The sequence below is a fragment of the Grampus griseus genome (genome assembly GCF_964374135.1).
Source record: "Grampus griseus genome assembly, chromosome: 9".
Lineage (NCBI taxonomy): Eukaryota > Metazoa > Chordata > Mammalia > Artiodactyla > Delphinidae > Grampus > Grampus griseus.
In genome coordinates this window covers 6,159,283-6,178,821 of record NC_139003.1, presented here as the reverse complement: position 1 = coordinate 6,178,821, position 19,539 = coordinate 6,159,283, and the positions used below count along the sequence as shown (strand labels likewise).

The window sequence follows — 19,539 nt, the reverse complement described above, 5'->3', positions numbered from 1 at the left end:
CGCGCGGCGATGGGGCGGGGCCGGGGCGGGGCCAAAGGGCTAGGGGGCTGAGGCTGGGATGAAAAGGTGACGGGGAGTCAGCGGCCGGGCTGGGCAGGTTGGGCAGAGCGAAGTGCCCGGTCGGCGCCCTTCATGCCTTGTCTCCCAGTGGGCAAGAGCTCCCCGGCCCCCGGGCCCGCACACGCAGACATACACCAAGGGTGAAAACTTCACAGTTATTTAATCTGCACATGTTCCAGAGAACCCCTTCCACCCCTCCCAGCTCCCCTTCTCCGGCCCCTCAGTCTTTGAGTCCCTAAATCAGCCCAAGGAGCTGTCAGGGACTAGAGGTGGCTGGATTCTCAGGCAGAACACTAAGAAGGGCCCAGGGGCGTGGCCCGGCTCTGCCCAGGGCCCAGGCAGCGACAGCAGCTGTCTGACCCGGAGGAGCCGACTGTTGGTGGGCGCTGAGGGCCAGCTGCCCCGGGGGGCGGCCCAGAGCCGTGGAGGTCGCAGGGAGGGGCCTCCGCTGGCCCCCGGAGTGCTCTGCGGCGCAGGGCTGGGCTCCAGGGTAGTGGGAAGAGGCAGGTCCGAGAGGCAGGCCTGGGCAGACAGCAACTCCCACCGTGTCGTGGGGAGCAAGGTCCGGAGGGGCCAGCAACACTGCCAAGGGCCCGTGGAGGCACTACGGGCGGTACATGGCAAAGGCCAGGAGACTGAGGAGCAGGGTGAAGCCGGCCAGACCCAGAGTGGCGGTCAGGGGAAAGAAGGGCCGGTACTGGATCTGGCAGTACCAGAGCAGCAGCAGCAGCAGAAGCAGCAGGGGCAGCAGCAGGCTGCCTACTTCCAGCCCGGAGGGGCCTGGCTCTGACCCCGGTGGGCACGGTGGGTGTGAGGGACCCACCCGAGTGGACACGTGGCAGTGGAGAACACAGTTGGGAGGGAGGTGAAGGCTGCCCAGGGTCTGGGTGTCGTCTCCTAACAGTTGCCCTTGGTAGATGAGTCGCACGTGCTGTTCCCGGCCAGGAAATTGGGTCCTGAGGAGAGAGCGACCTGGGTAATAGAGCAGGTCTCAGGCAATCCTGGCCCCTTGCCTGGAATAACTCTCCCACCCTCACCTCTGTCCTCCACCTACCACCCAAGTCAGGGCCTCTAAGGGGGCCCCTCCTGCTTCAGGGGAACAATACGGTGTGTGATTTGGGGGCCTCAGTTCCCTCATCTATAAACGGAGGGATAAGTCTCAGATACTGATATCCTCAGTGGCCCTTCTAGGTCTGTGATCATTCCCACCCCACTCTTTAGCACTTTATTCCTGTCCTCTCTTCCCGGCTTACCTTTTCAGGGAGCCAATGGTGTCATGGGGCCAGGCCCTGGCCACCTGCTCTGAATCGTTGAGGAATTTCAGCCGAAGTACTAGGGGCTCCTGGGGGGAGTCTGGAGGTGGCGGTGTTGCTGGGAGCCCCACGCCAGGTTCTGGCTGTGCAGCCTGACCTCTGTGTCTCAGGCTGGGGGTCTCAGCTCCTGGGGCCTCCCCCCTGATGCTGTCGGTGACCGCCATGGCTTCGCTGGGCTGTGTCGGTGCTGGGGTCCCTGACGGCTGGGGCAGTGGATCAGCGCCCTCGGCAGTGTGTGTTGAGACCCAGGCGAGAGCCAGCACCAGAAGGCAGGCAAGCACCGCAAAAAGGATGGTCACCTCATCACCCACCCCTTCGATCAGGGCCATGGCACCTGCCTTGCCCGCTGCGCTACCGAGCTGGAGAGGCACAAAGAACCCATGAGGGCCTGGCTCACCCGCCAGGAGCCCTCTGAACTTCGGGGGCGCTCCTGACCCCACCCCACCACAACTCTCCCACAGTCCTCAGACCTCTGCCCACATACCCGAGCCCCACCGTGGGACACGGACCGCTCTGACACCCAGTTACCCCAAACTTGCCCCACGTACCCCTTCCCATCACCAAATCCCAAGTCCTAATTTTTTGTAACCTGAGATCAGGTCTTCAACCAGCTGCCCAATTCACCCAAACCCTATTCCGAGGTCAGGGCCTTGACCTTCTAAGCGACTCTCCCCTAAATTCAACCTCCACCAAACTTCACCCCAAAGCTTACCTATTCTTCCCGTCTAGGTCATCCCAAAGTTTATCTACTCCTTCGTCTATTTCACCCCAAGCTTATCTACTCTTCCGTCGCTGAAGTTTCTCCAAGGGGGAAGAAAAAGGTCTCTCCACACACACACCTCCCGGTTACCATTTACCCAAACCCCGACCCGCGGCACGGGACCGCTTCCCAAGGCTTCCCCACGCCAAAAGTCAAATTGCGCCCTTTGGCAAACTGGAACCTCCGAGGGCTGCCACCCCCCACCCAACTCGGCCGCTCCTGGTGCACTCAAACCCCACCCCGAGGCGGCCCGACCCCGCGCCTCCTCTGGAAGCCTCTCCAAACTCAGCCTGCTGCAGGACCCCAGATCTCGGCCGGGAATCCGAGACTTCGCCCTCCCCACCCTGATCCTCTATCACCCCTCCCATCTTCCCGCCCCCCACACCCACCCCCGAGTGGCGGGAGGGCGATCCCGGGGCGGGGCGAGCGGGGGCCAGCTGAGGTGGCGGCGGGGTGGGTACGGTCAAGGCGCAGGGACTCACCGCCTGGCTCCGCCAGCCCCATAGCGGACCCTCAGGCACTTCCGGGCGGGAGGTGGCGAGGTCGCAGACACCTGAAGGCACCCCCCCGCCTTCCCCGCTGCCGCTGCGCCGCCGCCGCAGCCCGGAGTATTGTGGGTCTTGTAGTCCGGCGCGGTGAGCAGTCCCCGCCCTCCGCCCTGCGGACCCACGTGCGGGCTCGGCTGCCCGGTCTCGGTGCCCGCAAATCGCTGAGGGGCTGGTGGGGGCGTGTCTGGGGGTTGTTCCAGTCCGCAGAGGTTTTGGGCGGCAGCAGCATCCTCCCCCTACCCCTCGGGCAGCCAGGGCAGGTATCACTCCAGAAACTAACGTCAGTTCGTCAGCTGGAGGGTGTCAGAGCACTGGTGTTTCGAGATGCAGCCTTTGGGGAGCTCAGGTGGACCCTACCCCGGCCTACTCTTAAGTCAGAGTGGACGCCGGAAGGCATCCTGGACCCTCCAAATTGACTCTTCAGCCCAGAGCCCAGTAGCCTTGGGCTGCCCCACCAGGCTGGCTGAGGATATCCATCTTCAGGGCTGGCCACCGCAGCTTGGGCTGCCTTATTTACCTGGTCCCCTCCTCCACTTTGCCCCTGTAAGACTGTGCAAGAAGCATGGACTTTGGAACCTGGCACAAATGCTGATCCCTTATCCCGTGCTTATCAACTACATGACCTTGTGTGCGTTATTGAATCTCTTTGAACCTAAATTTCTTCGTTCCTAAAACATACTTCATAAGACAATTGTAAGGAAAAAATTAGGTGTTTTATTAAACAAGTGTGAAAACTATGTAGGGGATCTGTCACACAGCAGATATTTGTTCACTTGGTATTAGAACACTTCCTCCACCCAAATCTGGCCTCAGAAATTAGGTATTTCTAGAGTATTGCTGTACAGGGGTTGTTGAGCCTCGGCCTGGCCCGGGCCAGTTAATTTCCATGGGTTTTCCCTCCCTCTGGGCTTCTATAGCCACAGAGAGGCACAGAGATCTTACATCCTAGACTGTATAGACCAGTCTTGATTAAAAGTAATGCACCCTAGTGTTCTGATAGCAAATGCTTACTTGTGGGAGCAAGCACTCCAAATGTTGCCTTGGGACAGTCAGTTTAGATTTATAATATAAAGAACTAACTTATTTCTAGTTCCTTCCTTCCCATTTATTCATTTATTCTAGAAATATTTTTTAAATGTATACTATGTGCTGGGCACTGGGTGAGATGCTGGGAGTACAGTGAATCAGACTCTATCCCTGCCCTCTTGTCACTCATATACTAATAAAGGAGACAAGTAGCCCACCAGTGCTAAAACAGGAATGTGCTGGCTGCCGGGGCAACATTTCTGAGGGACTCTTTACCCTCAACAGCTCTACTGGGAGGTACCTGGTGCAACTGCTTGATGTCAATTCTAACTAAGCTTCTAAAAGATATGTTAGATATTGCTCTTAGACTTACAGAACATAGGATAGGTGATTTGTCCAACCACTATATTTTGCAGATGAAGCCCAGAGAGGGTGCAAGACATTCTGAAGGTCAAGCAGGTACGTAGAACCCACATCCCTCAGGAGTTTGGGAGGCCCCCGGTGTTGATTAGCTTGCACCAGCTTCTTTGGAAGGTACAAGAAACTTAGGAATGGTGACTGGGTTGGTACTGGGGTAGAGTTGTGTAGGTAGCTGAATGGTGGGCAACTTTTTGCTGGGAAAAGACCCAGCTTGGCCTGGGAAGTGGAAGGATATGTAAAAAGGATGACTGTGCCAGAGGACATCGGGGTGTAGCCCTGGCAGGCTGATTGGCTGGGACCAGTGCTCTGCAAATGCCCCCTCTTATGGGGTTCAGAAAAGTTGGGGGGGTGGCTAGCAGAACTGCATACAGCTTTAGCAATGGGGATGCAGAGGAACTAGGACGTTGAGGGAACTCCCTGGCCCCAGGAGTGGACAGGAACACAGTATAGACAAGGGAGAGAGGACAAAGAAAATTGAGACAGTCATGTGGACTCTGGTGCGTGTCTTGAATGGGGTGAGTGGGAAAGAAGGCATAATATTTGATTCCTTTCTCTTCTTCCTTCCCCCTTTCAGTGGGGTCCAGCTGTGTTCACTGGTCCTCTCCCGGTCCGGCAGTGGGTGTCTTCTTGGAGAGGCTGGAAGATAAGTGTGGGGACGTTGTTGTTTAAAGTGTCATTTCCAAGGGCCCCGCAGATGAAGCTCTCCTCAGGAAGAACTGGAAATAGAATCCGGGAATCCAGATTTCCAGCCTAGCTGCTGCAGCCGGCAATGGAGAGTCCAGGCAGGGCCCGAGAGAGAACCCTGGGTCGGCGTGGTCTCTAGGGTTGACCTCAGGGCCCTGGGACAGGGGAGCCTGTGCCGCACTGAAGGCAGGGCGATGTAAGGGAGGCGCAACTGGGCCTGGCCTGGCGACCCTCCTCGGCCAATCAGCCGCGTTCATCAGTACCCTCGGGCGCAGGGCACTGTGCGGGCGCTGCCCAGAGATCGGACACCCCACCCAGACCAGCGCAGGGAGGCGAAAGCGACAGCCGGGGCCGGGAGGGGGGCAGTGCAGCTGTCCTCTCGAAGCGAGGGGCCCTCGCGGCGGGTGTAGGTGGGGCCTGGAGAGGAGGCGGAAGGGCCGAAGCTGGGTGGGAGGGGCCCGGCCGCCGGGGCTGGAGCGCGCGGCTCGGGGGTGGAGGCTGCAGAGCCAGCGAGCAGAGCGAGGGGCGGGGGCGCTGGGGCCCGCGCGCAGGAGGGGCGGGGGCGGGGGCGGCGGGGAGGGGGGCTCGGGCTGCGTGTGCTGGAGCCGGCGGGGGCGGCGGTGCGTGCGCATGACGCGGGGGGAGGGCCCGGGCCGCGCGCTCCCGGTCCCGTTGTTGTTGCCGCTGGAGGCTGCTCCCAGGCAGCGGGATCGCGGCGCCGGGAAGCGCCCGGCAGCGGTGGCCACAGCGTGCGCGGCGGCGCCTCCCGGCCTCGGCCCCTGGCCCCCGGCCCCATGCACTAGCCCCGCGCCGCCGGCTCCTTAGTCCCGGCCCCGCCAGCCCCGCGCGCCCGCCCGCCCGCCGCCGCTGCCGCTGCCGCCGCGCCGCCCAGGGATCCGGCCGGGCCCGCCTCGGGCCCCGCGGCTCCGGAACCATGAACTTCCAGGCGGGCGGGGGGCAGAGCCCGCAGCAGCAGCCGAGCCTGGCGGCGCCGGGGGGCGGCGGCGGCGGCGGCGCGGGGGGCGGCGGGCAGTTCGGCGGCGCAGGGCCGGGGGCCGGGGGCGGCGGCGGCCCCTCGCAGCAGCTGGCCGGCGGGCCTCCCCAGCAGTTCGCGCTCTCCAACTCGGCGGCCATCCGGGCCGAGATCCAGCGCTTCGAGTCCGTGCATCCCAATATCTACGCCATCTACGACCTGATCGAGCGCATCGAGGACCTGGCGCTGCAGAACCAGATCCGGGAGCACGTCATTTCCATCGAGGGTGAGCTGAGCCGGGGGCTGCGGGAGCTGGGGCGCGGTGGCTTCTCCGGCGCCGGCCGGGGCCTTTGCTGGCCCGTTCCGGCCACGCTCTCCCCGTTGGGGGTCCTCGCGCGCCTGAGGTCGGGGCTACGCGGTTTGCTGATCGCTGGCGCTGCATAGCCGGCGGCCAGGCTTCGCCATTTCTCGTCCGGGAACACTTTGGGGCTGGGGGCAGGTCCCGTGCCAGGGGACAGGTTTTCTGATCTTAGTGCTCCAGGGCGTGAGGGTGGTGTCGCTCCGGGGACGGGTGCGCTCGGAACCACAGAGGTTCTGGGGTCCAGAGGCCAGGTCTGGTCAGGCATGGCCGGGTAGGGTGGGCGCGGCGGAGGGCCTCGGCGGGCCGGGAGGTGGGGCCGCTGCCGGAGAGGCGTCTCAGCCGCTGTCCCGGCCCTTCCCGCAGCGGAGCGGTGGATCGGAGCCTCCCGTTAGTGGATGGCAGCATTCCCGGGCCCAGCGCCCGCGGGTCCCGGAGGGTGGCGCTCGCCGAGGCTCGCTCTCCCGACGCACACCCTCCACGCTGCCGCGGCCCGGCGGGCGCGGGCCAGGCCTGGCGCGGGGCTTGGGCGCCGGGGCCGCGTGGGAAGCCCCGGCCGGGCCAGCGGCGCGTTCGCTGGGTCCCCCGCGCGCCGGGCACCCGCCGCTGCTCTCCAGGGAGCCGCTCGAGAGGCGGGCTCGGGGCTGGTGGGCGCTGACCGACCTCCAGGGACACAGCGCCAGGCGTCGGGGACTAGAACCCCGGGCCACTGAGCTGCCCAGCGCTCCTTTCTTTAGGCTCTCGGGCCCTGGACTTCGGCTACTGAGGGGCAGAGGAAGTGGGTGCACGCTGCTGGCAGATGTACCACGACCCCGGGTGTGGTGGGGACGGGCAGCACCGGCAGACACCCCAGCGGCGTGGTGACCTTTGAACGCATGTGGGGCAGATGGGCCTGGCCCTGGGCCATCTGCTTCCTCCTCCGGCTCCATTTGCAGGGGGACGCCCACCAGCAGGTGGTGGGTTCGGAAATGCAGGCAGAGGGCAAGGCCTTTTGCTGATGACTTGGAGTTGTGGGCAGGGCCCTGTCCAGTACTTGGACCTCAGAGTTAGGGCCGCACTCCCATCTTTCTCTCATTGTGTGAGGCTCTTGGGGGTGTCCTTCACCTGAACACCCCGTTTCTGCTTTCAGAGGTCCCCGTGGCTGAGGAAGGCATAGTTGGTCTTTTGGGGGTAGGGGAACGCAGTTTAGAGCTGGGGTCCTGCTCTTTTCGTGTAGCATTCCCGTCTGCCTTCTTTCTGTCCTTTTCCCAGCTCTCTCGCATCGCATCTCTTTCCTCTGAAGGCTGAGTTCACTGTGAACTAATTAGGTGACAGAAAAAAACTCGTTAGCATGGATCTGAGTAAATGGCCTGAATCATCGGTGTGGCTGGGGACCAGGAGATGGCATTTGTGTGAGCCAGGGGCCCCAAAGAGAGGAGATGACCAATATTTCCTCCTAGATCTGAAGGGGTGGGGGGTGGGGGGAAGAAATGCCATTCCCTGCAGCTTCCCTGTTTCCCCAGAGGAAGTAAGTTCCTGACCAGCACCAAGATGCCTCCCCCACCCCTCACAGCCCCTTTTGGAGGGAGTGGGACAGCCCCAGGAGGGGTGAGGGATGGCGTCCAGAGCAGGGAGAGGGAGAATTGGCCGGATTCCACGTCTAACTCCCGCTTCCTTAACAGTACCCCCGCCCCCCGAGCTCAGGAGGTCTCTGGCCCGGCATCTTCCGTGATGTGGAGGCCAGAGTTCCTGGGACATACTTGGGTTTTCACCCCCATCTTGAATTCAACACGATAGGCGGAATTTCCCCTTAGAGCCCTCCCCCGTGACCAGCTTCCCCATTGCGGTTTGGAAGTACCCCACATTCCGTCTGCTTAGCCTGGAAGCTTGGTATCACCATTGCGGATCCTGGGACCCAGTGTTTCACTGTCACCAGGGCCCAGCTGCTCCTCACACATCCGTTCCCAGCTCTCCTGGTCCCTACTTCCCTGCTCTTTCTTGGCAAGACCTCCCACCTCTTTCTTCTTCTCCCCTTTTTTTTTCCAGCCTCTCTCTTGGAACCCATCTTTATTACCCACCTCACCCTTGCTTTCCCACTCCTGTCGCCCCAGCTTTTCTGCTGTAGGCAGGCATCAAAAAAAAAAAAAAAAACCCAGAAAACTCCTTCTCCGATTTCTGCCGTATATCCTTCCTCTCCCCATCTGCCAAACCATATTGCCGCCGTCCTGCAAAGCGGCGTCGGCACCTTCTCTCTCTGTGGAGGGAGGGCAGCAGCTTCTCTGGCGGGCGTTTCCCTGCTCACTCTCTGAGCCTGACCGAGGCCCCTGCCAGGGCCCAGCGGACTTGGGTCGAGACTGTTACATAAACACATTCATCGCCTGGGAGGCTGATCCTATGTTTACTAGGGGTGAGCCTCTTAGGGGAAAGGGATGACATTTTCCTAGTGTGTAAGAAGCCTCATTCAGTAATACTTTAGTGAAGGGTGCGTTTGAGCTTTGAAGGTGACTGCGGAGATGCGGTCGGGATGCATTTGGGACTGAGGAAGCGTGGTGGCACCTTGCCCTCCTGTATTCTCTCTGTCTGCTTCTGTCAGCCCCTCTCACCCCGTGGCCAGGGCAGGAAGAAGCAGAGGAACTTTGAGCTTTCCTGTGTTTCAGGACAGGATCTGGAGGGAGGGAGTTCCTTTTCCCACCAAAGTCCAAGGAAAGAGAAAACCTGTCCACCCTACGGTCTTAAGGAACGAGCGGAATGTCACCAGGAGCTGGGACGGAGGCATAGACAGCCTACTGCGTGCGGAGCCCTTGAGCCACTCTCACCTCCCTGGTGGGTACACCGAGGCTCAGAGGAGCGAGGGACCTGCAGCGAGGGGTGCTCCCGGGGCTTGCTCGGGTGTCCTGGCTGTGTCCTAGAAAGAGGACACGAAGGAACCAGGCCTTGGTCCAGATGGGGGACAGTCTGGGCATACAGAACGCAGGGGTGCTGGGCCAAGTGAGCCGGAAGCCAGGATGAGGTGTTGGGAGAAGCAGCCCTTGGGGTCCCAGCAGGTGGCCTGGAAAGGCAGGCTTGTCCCTGAGTCGATGTGAGCCCGGGGAGGTCTGCCCAAGGGGAGGCCCGCATGGAGGGCCTGGAAGCGGACTGTGGCCCCGGGAGGCTACTGCTGCGGCAGGAACCCGGCTTTGTCAACTGGGTGACTTGTTCCTTTGGCCCTTGGTTTTCCCCCAGGGGTTTTTAAGCAGTGAAATTCCTCGGAGAGGCACCGTCTGCCTGCCCCTGTGGGCTCCGGGCTTGGTAACATTCTGAAAGGACTCAGGTAAAAAGAGGTGCGGGTTTTCCTGTCTGGTTCAAAATTAGGCTGAAGAGAGAAGGGGGTCCGGACCTGTGGGCAGGGCAGTCGGAGGGGGCAGCCTCAGCATCTGCAGGCTTCCCTGCAGGCCTGCCCAGGGCTCTAGAGTTTGTCCCCTGTTTCGTCTGTGTGCTGTGACTAGATCCCAGCAACAGCGCTCTGATGCAGAGAGCAGAGTGGTGTGCGTTTTGGAGACAGAGAAGCCCTCTCCTGAGCTGATTCCCTTCTGCCTGCTCCTCGGGGTGGGCGTCCCCCAACCTGCTGCTAATTCTCGCCTGTGGAACTTGCTCAAGTCTGCGTTTCTGAGGCTCCCTCCCGTGGGTTCGGGATGGGGGCCCAGGGATCTGCATTTGTAACTTCCCCGGCCCCTTCTGGGAATTAGCTGGTTTGGAGAATGAGTGCCTGGTGGGGGACTGGTTATTTAGGACTTTGCACAGAAGAGCTCTAGGAGTTCTGAAAAAGAGGATATCAGTGTGGGTGCCAGTGGCCTGGGAAAGCTGCGTTTGTTCCAGATACATTTATTTAGCGCCTACTGTGTGGTCCAGTCGCATCTAGCGCAGTGGAGAGCAGGAGGGGAGAGAGGGGGCTGAGCCAGCGCTCTAGACCCTGGAGGTGAATGGATCAGCGTGTAGGAGGTGCCAGAGGGGGGATTGGGAGTGGCAGGAATAAAGGCCGGGTTTTAAGAAAAGCAGGGCGGAGATGAGAGACTGGGGAAGCCTTGTCAGGACCCCAAGCCTGCGGGAACTCGGGCAGCCTCGAGATGCAGCCTCCCCACCCCCCACTCAGTCCTCCTTCACTGCGCTCCAGCTCTCTGCCAGGTGGAAGGCACCGTATAGATAAGACGGTCCTCGCTCGTCAACACCCTGTGGCTGGCACATACCCTAACTTTCCTCTACCAGTTATTTCTTTAACTGAATGTGTGCCAGGCGCAGGGTCTGAGAGGTGCTCCGTGCAGAGGGAACAGGTTGGCAAAGGCGGCAAGGGTCGGGGTTCGAGGAGCAGCAGGCTGGTCTGCGTGCCTGGAGCGTTGAGTCCACGGGGGACAGGCGGGAGGACCCTGGTTCGGGAGTTTTGAATGCTTTATCCTGTATTAATTCACTTACACCTCACCTTGTTCCGGAAGACCATACGAGGGTGACCCTTAAGCCTGCAGGAGATGGGCTGTCACGAGAGGGTTGAAGTAGAAGCCAACCGGCAGGTCGTATTTGAGAGCCGGTTGCATTTGAGAACTTACTCTCTGTGCAGTGCCGGCTGGATCAGAGGGAGAAGGCCACGGGGAGAGCAGGCAGGAGAGGTGGATTAATGAGCTCTTAGTGTCCACGCCGTACATTTGACTGTGAGCCCTCCCTAGCAGCTGTCAGCGGGCCTCTGGCCTCAGAACCTCAGGAATGGAGGGGGAAGGAGGCCCTAGCTTGGGGGAGGCAGGCCCGGGGCCCTGAGAACTCCTGTGTCTCCGCCCAGCATCTCCTGAACACCCACTTAGGTCCCTTTGGCTTGCCCCCATTCTCTTCTTAATATGCAGGTAACTCGAGATTAGTTGAACCAGAGAGCATTCCTCCTGACGCCTAGCCAACTTCCACCACGCAGGCCAGGGGTGAGGGGCAGCTAATTTTGGTGCATGGAGCTGAGCTCTAGGGTTATGGAAGCGGGAAGGGGAGGGGACCGGGATCTCCTGCTTTGAGGATGGGGACCATGGGCTGCGCGGTGTTCCACCAGTTAACATTCCTCACCTGCCTGCTGGAGATGGTCACGAGGCCTCTGCAATCCTTTGCAGTCTTCTCCGGTTTGCAGGTATCATCTCCATTTTGCAAATGAGATCTCCTAGGACTGAGACGGAGTCACTTCCCAAGGCCGCACAGGAGCGGCACAGCCGGGGACTCTGCCTGGTTTTCCACCTCCAGGCCTCGTGCTCCTCCCCTCACATGGATGGGCCGACTGAGCTTTGCTGGGCCAGGCTGGACACCCAGTCAGCCCTTCTGGGTGCCTCTCAGGCAAGGTTTTGACCTCGAGTTGAACTTTTGGAAGCTTTTAGAGTATCACTTAAGGGTGACCCCGAGCTCTTCTTTCCTGCCATGGTTTTCTTCTGAGTGTCTTGAATCCCCAACTGGCTCTTGGAGGGGGGCTCTCCCTTCTATGAGCAGCATGGCTGTTGTGCGTAGGAGAAAGATGCTTGGTCAAGAAACACTCCAAAATATTTGAACATTTAAAAAATTTAAGTATATGTTTATTTTATTTTTTTTAATAACTTACTATTTTTAAAATTAATTAATTTTTGGCTACGTTGGGTCTTCATTGCTGCGCCGTGGGCTTTCTCTAGTTGCGGTGAGCGGGGGCTACTCTTCGTTGTGGTGCGCGGGCTTCTCATTGCGGTGGCTTCTCTTATGGAGCACAGGCTCTAGGTGCACGGACTTCAGTAGTTGTGGCTCGCGGGCTCTAGAGCGCAGGCTCAGTAGTTGTGGCACACGGGCTTAGTTGCTCGGCGGCATGTGGGATCTTCCCGGACCAGGGCTTGAACCCGTGTCCCCTGCATTGGCCGGTGGATTCTTAACCACTGCGCCACCAGGGAAGCCCCTAAATATATGTTTAAATGACAAAAATTATGCATGCTGGTTATAACACATTCAAATGTGGAAAGGAAGTCGAAGAAATGTGTGTGCCCCCCACCCCTCTCCAAGGTACCTGCTGTTGTCTGTCTGTCTGATGGGTGTCTTTCCCATCTGCTTTCTCTCCTATATATATCTACTGTCTACTGCTCTATGATTGATGACACTCTTGGAGTTTTACAGCGAAAGTGGGACTTCTGTGGGAAATACTCCACTGGGAGAAGGGGAACCAGAGTCTCAGTTTCAAGAAAGGCATCTGCGTTCATGCACCCGTCTGGCAGCTCCCTGCGGGGCAGTTGGGATACCTGGGTTCTCATTCCTGTTCTGCCGCCGACTGGCTGTGAGAACTCGGGCAAGTCATAAAGGCGCCCCCAATCCCCCCGGCCGGTTCTCCTAGAACCCAGTTCTGGTTTCATCTGCACAGCTCTCTGTGACCCCGCCTTCGAGCATTTGGACCATCTCAGTCTTGGGTCCCTGGTCCAGGGAGGGCAGACTCCATTCAGTGGGAGGTTCTGAGGCTGCCTTCTTGTGCGCAGCATATGACACGCGCTGCCTGGGAGCCCTCCAGGAGCTGGTCATCGCCTCTATTCCTGAGTTTCCTCAGGTAAGGAGGAGGGGTAGTGACAGTGTGATGGAGTTAGGCGCGGTGGGTGCCGACAGCGGTGCCTGGTACAGAGCGAGCGCCCAGTGCGTGCTCGTGGTGAGCTGAGGGGCTGCGTGCAGTTGATCCAAGTCTCCTGGTACCTAGATCTTTTCACACTTGTCTGATTATTTCCTTTGGACAAATTCCCAAGTGGGAGAAAACAGTGAGGCCATCGGGCACGCACGACCTTTTGGGGACTTTCTCTGTGCGCCACACTGCCCTGCAGGAAGGCCCTTCCCGTTTCCCTGGGGCAGAGACTGCCTTTTCCCTGCCCACCCTGTCCACTTGAAAGGTGAAGAGAAATGATTTTTGTTGTTGTTTTATCTTGTGTGTATCTGATTACTAGTGAGAGTCAACATGAAACATAATGTTTTTGGTTGTTGTATTTTGTTGAATTCCCGTCATATCCTTTATTCATCTTCCTCGTGGTTTGTTACTCTTTTTCTTAATATGTGTAAGATAGTTTTGTTTTTGTTTTTGTTTTTTTTTGGCTCTGCGGCACGTGGGATCTTACTTCCCCCACCAGGGGTTGAACCCACACCCCCTACAGTGGAAGCGCAGCGTCTTGACCACTGGACTGCCAGGGAAGCCCCTGTGTAGGACAGTTTTAATATGCAAACATATATCAGGCATACACTGCCGATTGCTGGAGGGGAGCTGGGGTCTTGATCTCTCTGGCGGCACTCTGGCCCTCCCGGGGCCCTGGGCACCAAGGTGAGTGAGCCCACAGCACATGGTCCCAGAGGGATGTCTGTGCCTCTGCTGTTGTCGTGCCTGTTTATAGTGTGTATTTTCTTTCTCTTTCTTGTTTGTCAGCACCCCTCCTTGCCACTGTTGGTGCACCCGCCCACAGCACTTTCTCTTTTGCCTTTTAATTTGTTGCTTTGCTGGCTTGCGAACCTGGAGCCCAAGCTGGTAGAGTGGGATTCGAGCCCAGTCATGGCCTCTCCGTGTGTGTCTGCGGGTCTGTGTGTGCGGCAGGGCTGGGAGGCCGGGAGAGCTGGACCCCACTCGGGGCTCCTGCTCTGCTCCTGGTGGGAGCTCCTGGCGTCTCCTCTGTGTGTGGTGTCTTCCAGGGAGGGGCAGATGCACTTCCCTGCCCAGAGAACTTTTTTGGTTAAACAGACCCTAGATGAAGGCCCTTTGCTAAGAAGCACTGTGATGATTTGGTGGCTTTCAGTCCCTCTGAAGCCCCACTCGTCCTGGTTATTGCTTCTAGACTCTTCTAGACTGTTTTGGGCTGGATGATGTGGTAGGATGGAGCCTGGTGTCATTCCTTCTCTGTCACAGTCTGTACAGGGTAGTGGGTACACCCGGCTCTGGAGCCAGGCTGCCTAGATGTACATTCCTAACACTTAGTAGTGGTGTAAGCTTTCTGTGTCTTGGCTTCCTTGTTGGGTGAGTTCCGTAACCTTTCTGTGTCTTGGCTTCCTTGTTGCTAATATGAGTTTAACAAGCACCCGTCTCATTGTGTAGGTGTGACAGTGAAGTATATTAACGCGTGCAAAGCTTTTAGACCAGCCCCGGCCCCTCGGAAGTGTTCACAGGGGCTCCAGCCTTTGCAGGGCTGCGGAGAGGACTCAGGGAGGGAGTGTCCCTCGTGGCACCTGCAGCGGTGGCTCCCCAGTCCTGCTCCCTGAACCCGAGCGGGCGAACGGGAGAACCTGGCGGGGCAGAGTTTGGGGTAAGTTGGTTTAGCCTGGCAGGCCCCAAGGAGGGGTGCCAGGTCCGGACTTGTCTGACGTTCCAGCTGATTGCAGCAGACCCTGGACCACAGCTGGTCACAAGGAGTGTGTCACACAGGCACCCAGCATTGCTTTCATCTGATTGCTTGCCCGTCGATTAAAGTATTTCCTCTTAATTCAGCACCAATTACACATGTGAGTCATGTGTAAATTTAAATTTTCAAGTAGCCATATTAAGAAAGCAAAAAAAAATTATCTTTAATAATGCGTTTTATTTAACCCATTGTATCTGAAATATTATCATTTCAATGCACAATTAACAAATTAATATAACGGGGCTTCCCTGGTGGCGCAGTGGTTAAGAATCCGCCTGGTTCGATCCCTGGTCCGGGAAGATCCCACATGCCGCGGAGCAACTAAGCTCGTGCGCCACAACTACTGAGCCTGTGCTCTGGAGCCCGCAAGCCACAACTACCGAAGCCCGCGCGCCTAGAGCCCGTGCTCCGTAACAAGAGAAGCCACCGCAGTGAGAAGCCTGTGCACTGCAAATGAAGAGTGGCCCCCGCTCACAGCAACTAGAGAAAGCCTGCGCGCAGCAACGAAGACCCAACACAGCCAAAAATTAAATAAGATAAATAAATGAATTAATTAATATAACAATTTTTAATGAGACATCTTACATTCTTTTCTCAACTAAGTCTTCAAACTGTGTTTCACCCGCTCAGTGCCTCTCCATTTGGACTGGCTGCATTTCAAGGGCTCAAGAGCCGTGCGTGGCCAGTGTCTCTGGTGTTGGAAAAACAGCTCTAATTTTAGCCTATAAGGTAACAAAAGAATTCCTGTTCGTTGGAAAAATTGAATACAGAAGTATATCCTTTTGGATTCATCTTTCTAAAGTATCATATTAAAATTTTTTAAGTAACGTGCCTTTCACGTATATCCTGCCGTTTTCACTCAGTCATTCAACAAACACTCCTGAGTACCTGCTCAGGCCGTGGTGATGGGTAGCAGATAAATCTATTTAGAAGGGTTACTGAAGTCACAGTAGTTTTTTGTCGCCGTGGATTTTCTTCAAACCCGGAAGCACAACTACTGCTGAGGGGGCTCGGCCCCGAAACGTGTTCCCGTCCAGGGGTTCTCAAGTTCTGGAACCGAGGTTCACACGGTTTTGCTCAAGGCGGAAGGTGGGGAGTGAGCCCAGACCCCGCTCTTTTGCAAGAAGCTGGAGGAGAGGGCGCGTGTCTGTTGGGGATCACGTCCAGGCTCTTGTTAGTCAGCGTCTTGGTTGAGAATGGGTTGCCCACGGGCCCCAGCGTGGATCACGTCCAGGCTCTTGTTAGTCAGCGTCTTGGTTGAGAATGGGTTGCCCACGGGCCCCAGCATGGCTCGCGTCACTTGGGTTTGGCGGTTTCATCCCACGTGGCTGCTGCTCTGCCCTACTTACGTCCCCGCCCGCCCCCTCTGCATCACAGCCCGAGGATAATCCTGAATTAGGGTGAGGGGAAGGGAGATGGCAGGGAAAGCCTCTTCCATCTGCTTGGGGGCAAGGGCCGGTGGGCCCGACCGGGAGTGGACGTGCCGGACAGCGAGCCTGTTGCTGGGCAGAGCTCGTGTGAACAGCACAGTCTGTGGACTGGCTGGCCTCTGCGTATCCTCCTGATGCTTGATGGACTAAAGTGCTGGATTGTGAAGTGCAGACCACCAGGGAATAGGGTGCCGATTATGTAGGCCGGCCAGCCGGCCAGCCGTGCAGACTGTAAGCCCAGCCCTCGCTCTGTGGACCAGAGAGGGTGGAAGCCACCTACCAGGGATTCAAGGTCACTGCTGAGCAGCAGGGCGGTGAGGCCCCGGGCCTTTGCACTTCACCGTGGTACTCTCCTTCCAGCTCACAGGAGAGGTGGGCCGGGTGATCCCGGCCATGTCCCCTTCAGCCGTGACCCACAGTCAGTTGTGCCAGGATGTGTCACCAGCAAAGTCACAATATTCCCCTCACCCCATCCTGGTGTCTTAGGCAGGAGCTGTTCTTTGGAAGCTTTTTTTTTGGTTTGTGTTTTGTCTTTACGCTGAATAACGTGTATATAATAGCGAAAATGTCGTAAACGTACACGTGCTCTCTGAAAACACACGGCACAGAATAAGGCCGCTCTCAGCCAGCAGCCTGGGTTGGCCTCCTTGCTCTGTCTCTCAGTTCACTTCCGGGCCCTGAAGTAAGGAGACCTTCCCCTCCCTGCTCTGCTTGGAGATGAGATGTTTGTGGAGCCGCCCAGGAAGGAGCATCCTGTGGTGCTGCGTTCACCAACTCGCTCTTGTTAACCTTTGTCCGGGGAGCCAGCAGGGAAGCTGCCAGTGGGCTGGGCTGGGCCGCTCTCTGCCTTTAGCAGGCCCTTGGTGACTGACATCTTGGATGGGATGTCCTGAGGCCCCTCCAGCCAACCCAGAGAAGACAGAGCCCATCACCCTGCAGAGCTCTCATTCTCTCCCAGGCTGTCACTCTCGGGTGTCGGGGGGGCGGGGGGCGGACACGCCATCCTGAAACTGTGTTAACAGGCTCTCACCTCCCTTCCTGGGTATCCCCCATCCCCTGCCGGCTGTGGCCCTTGGGCCTCGCTTCTCTCAGTGGGCCCTGAGCGCACGGCAGCCCCTCCAGGGCCATTACTTCCCTTTACCTGCGAGAAGAGCTGGGATCTAAACCTGCCTCTGTCCAGCTCCATCGCCCACCTTTCCCGTTCGAGGCTCTGGTCTGTTGGGTGTCCCTCCCCAGCCCCTAGTCTCCCCTGGCCTGGTCCCTCGTGGGGCCTGGAGCAGTGGGTGCTCTCCTCCCACTGGCCCCAAGCTGGTGCCGGCCTCATCTGCTGCTTTCCTCCTGGACACTGAGCCCATAGCCAGTGGGCCTCGGGCCCCCAGCCCAGTACCAGCCTGGCAGGTACCAGTGACCAAGAGCCCCTCCCTGCTCTGTACCCAGCCCAGGGGCCCTGTTGGACCTGGAGGTGGCTCAGGGAGCCCTCGCCTGTATCACACTGCTCCGTCCCCTCCAGGGCCACGGTGCTGCCCGTGGGGTCCCCTCCCAGCCCGCTGGCCCCGAGCAGCCAAGGGCAGGGGGCCTGTGGGCTGTGAGGCCCCTGAGGTGGAGCTTTGCAGCCCCCAGAGGAGGGTGGGGCGGGGGCTGTCTGTGGAGGGGCCTAACTTCTCTCTCTGAGGCCCGTGCCTCCCCGCAGAGTCTGGGCCGCCAGCTTGTGCCTCGCCGGCACTGGGGTGACTAGGAGGAGGGGCGGTGCGTGGAGTTCTCTGGCCTCTTCCTCCAGGGCTCAGAGCTGGGCCAGAGCTGCTAGGTCCCCGAGAGCAAGGTGTCTTGCTTTCCGGCGTGTGCTTCTGACTGGTCGCCCTAAAGCCCGCGACCTGCCCGGGGAGAAAGCTGCCCTGGGTTGCGGCCCCGGGAGGAGGCCACGTTCTGCCCCAACTGTGTGACCCTCGCCTGGCGACAGTGGGTGTGAGGCCAAGGGAGGGACACCGGCCACCACCTGGGTCTCTCCCATGGGTGCAGGGGGAACAGGCCCCATGCAGGTTCAGGGCAGTCAGTTGTGTCCACGCTGGGGGCACCAATGGCATAGATACGGAGACCCTGACCCAAGTCCAAACAGCTTAACACAGACCCACTGAGGGGGCAGGGTCCCCAGGGGGCACGGGAGAGAGTCCTTCCCCTCTGTCTGCAAGAGAAAATCCGTCCTGGAGAGTGAGGGCTGGGTGGTCCAGGCGGAGGGAGCCGTGTGCAGCCGTGGGGTGGGGGGAGGAGCGGGGAGGCCCTTCGGAATTCTGAACTGGGTGCCTTGGGCATTGCCACTGCCTTTCCTTCCAGGGTGCCCCCTGAACTCGATCAAGGGGAACATTGATTTCTGCGGCACGCGGGGGTACAGGTCCCAGTGCTGCCTGGTGCAGCCCAGCTGGGAGTGGGCTGAGTGGGGTGTCCCTCTGCTCCAAGCAGGAGAGGATGGGCCGGGTGATGCTGAGTTGGCACCGAAGAAAAACTGTATTTCCGAAAGAGCGCGCCGCACGCCAGGGCCTCGATGGGCTTTCTACCCAGTGACCCAGCGTGGAGGGACGTGGGGGGAGCCCTGTGGCGTACCTGGCTGCTTTGATAGGCACCGCGAGACGCTGTTTTACCAGAGTCGTGATTTTATTATGAAAATTGCTGGCGTAGCGTGTTTTTAAACTATTCAAATGCGCCACCCCACACTCCAGCACTTTGTTTGTGCTGCAGACATCGCGAGATTGACAGCTCGTGCTTCAGGTGCCAGGGAGCCGCAGGGTTCTGAGCGAAGGGTGGCTGCATCTCATCTGGCATCTCAGAAAGAACTCGAAAGAATAGCTTTCTGTTAGTGCTTGCGTGCCAGGCTCTGCCCTCCGTGCTTGCTTGTCATTCTCGAGACGTTCCTGGGGTGTTATCATCCCCATCTTGAAGATGAGGAGACTGACGCACCGAGATGTAGAGGCATTTGCCCGAGGTTGGTCGCCTCACAATGGCAGAGGCAGGACCCGGACCCGGGGAGTCCATTCTCAGATTCTGTGTTCCGAGCCGGCATGCGCTGCTGCACCACGAAAAAGATAAGCTCTTAAAAATACAGAAGAAAGTTAAAAGTGTATTGTCTAATCTTGGGATAAGAGGTATCCCCTTAAGCCAGACAGGAAACCCAGAATTTATAGAGGGAAAGACAGACAGATTTTTCCCCAAGCCTTTTTTTTTTTTTTTGCGGTACGTGGGCCTCTCACTGCCGTGGCCTCTCCCGTTGCGGAGCACAGGCTCCGGACGTGCAGGCCCAGCGGCCATGGCTCACGGGCCCAGCCGCTCCGCAGCACGTGGGATCCCCCCGGACCGGGGCACGAACCTGCGTCCCCTGCATCGGCAGGCGGACTCCCAACCACTGCGCCACCAGGGAAGCCCTCCCCAAGCCTTTCGTTTTGAAAAATGACCACCTTGAATGATTCTTAGTTAACATTTACCCCATTTGCTTTCCCTCTGTTTCTCACACACACATATTTTGGTGGAGGTGATGGTCAGTAGTTGTGGATGCTTCCCGCCAAGCACTCCAGGAGGCATTTCCTACGAACAGGCAGTCCTTCTACATAACGTAGTACCAGTGTCACACCTA

General features: G+C 58.6%; 2 protein-coding genes across 4 annotated transcripts in view; one reads left to right on the top strand and one right to left on the bottom strand.

The window, feature by feature from the left end:
* Positions 1 to 228: 228 nt before the first annotated feature.
* TMUB1 (transmembrane and ubiquitin like domain containing 1) lies at positions 229 to 2,722 on the bottom strand. Its single transcript, XM_082661554.1, has 3 exons — positions 2,616 to 2,722; positions 1,314 to 1,732; positions 229 to 1,016 (listed from the first exon to the last, which is right to left on the bottom strand). The coding sequence occupies exons 2-3, from the start codon at positions 1,700 to 1,702 to the stop codon at positions 665 to 667; spliced, it is 741 nt and encodes a 246-aa protein (XP_082517680.1). The 5' UTR covers positions 1,703 to 1,732; positions 2,616 to 2,722; the 3' UTR covers positions 229 to 664.
* Positions 2,723 to 5,745: 3,023 nt separating this feature from the next.
* AGAP3 (ArfGAP with GTPase domain, ankyrin repeat and PH domain 3) overlaps positions 5,746 to 19,539 on the top strand; it is a gene marked incomplete at its 5' end in the record, with an annotated part of 55,920 nt that continues 42,126 nt past the window's right edge. For all 3 annotated transcript variants that reach the window (XM_082662174.1, XM_082662173.1, XM_082662175.1), the window contains one exon: positions 5,746 to 6,070. In XM_082662174.1, the coding sequence (XP_082518300.1) occupies positions 5,746 to 6,070 (325 nt within the window). The remainder of the gene's footprint in view (positions 6,071 to 19,539) is intronic.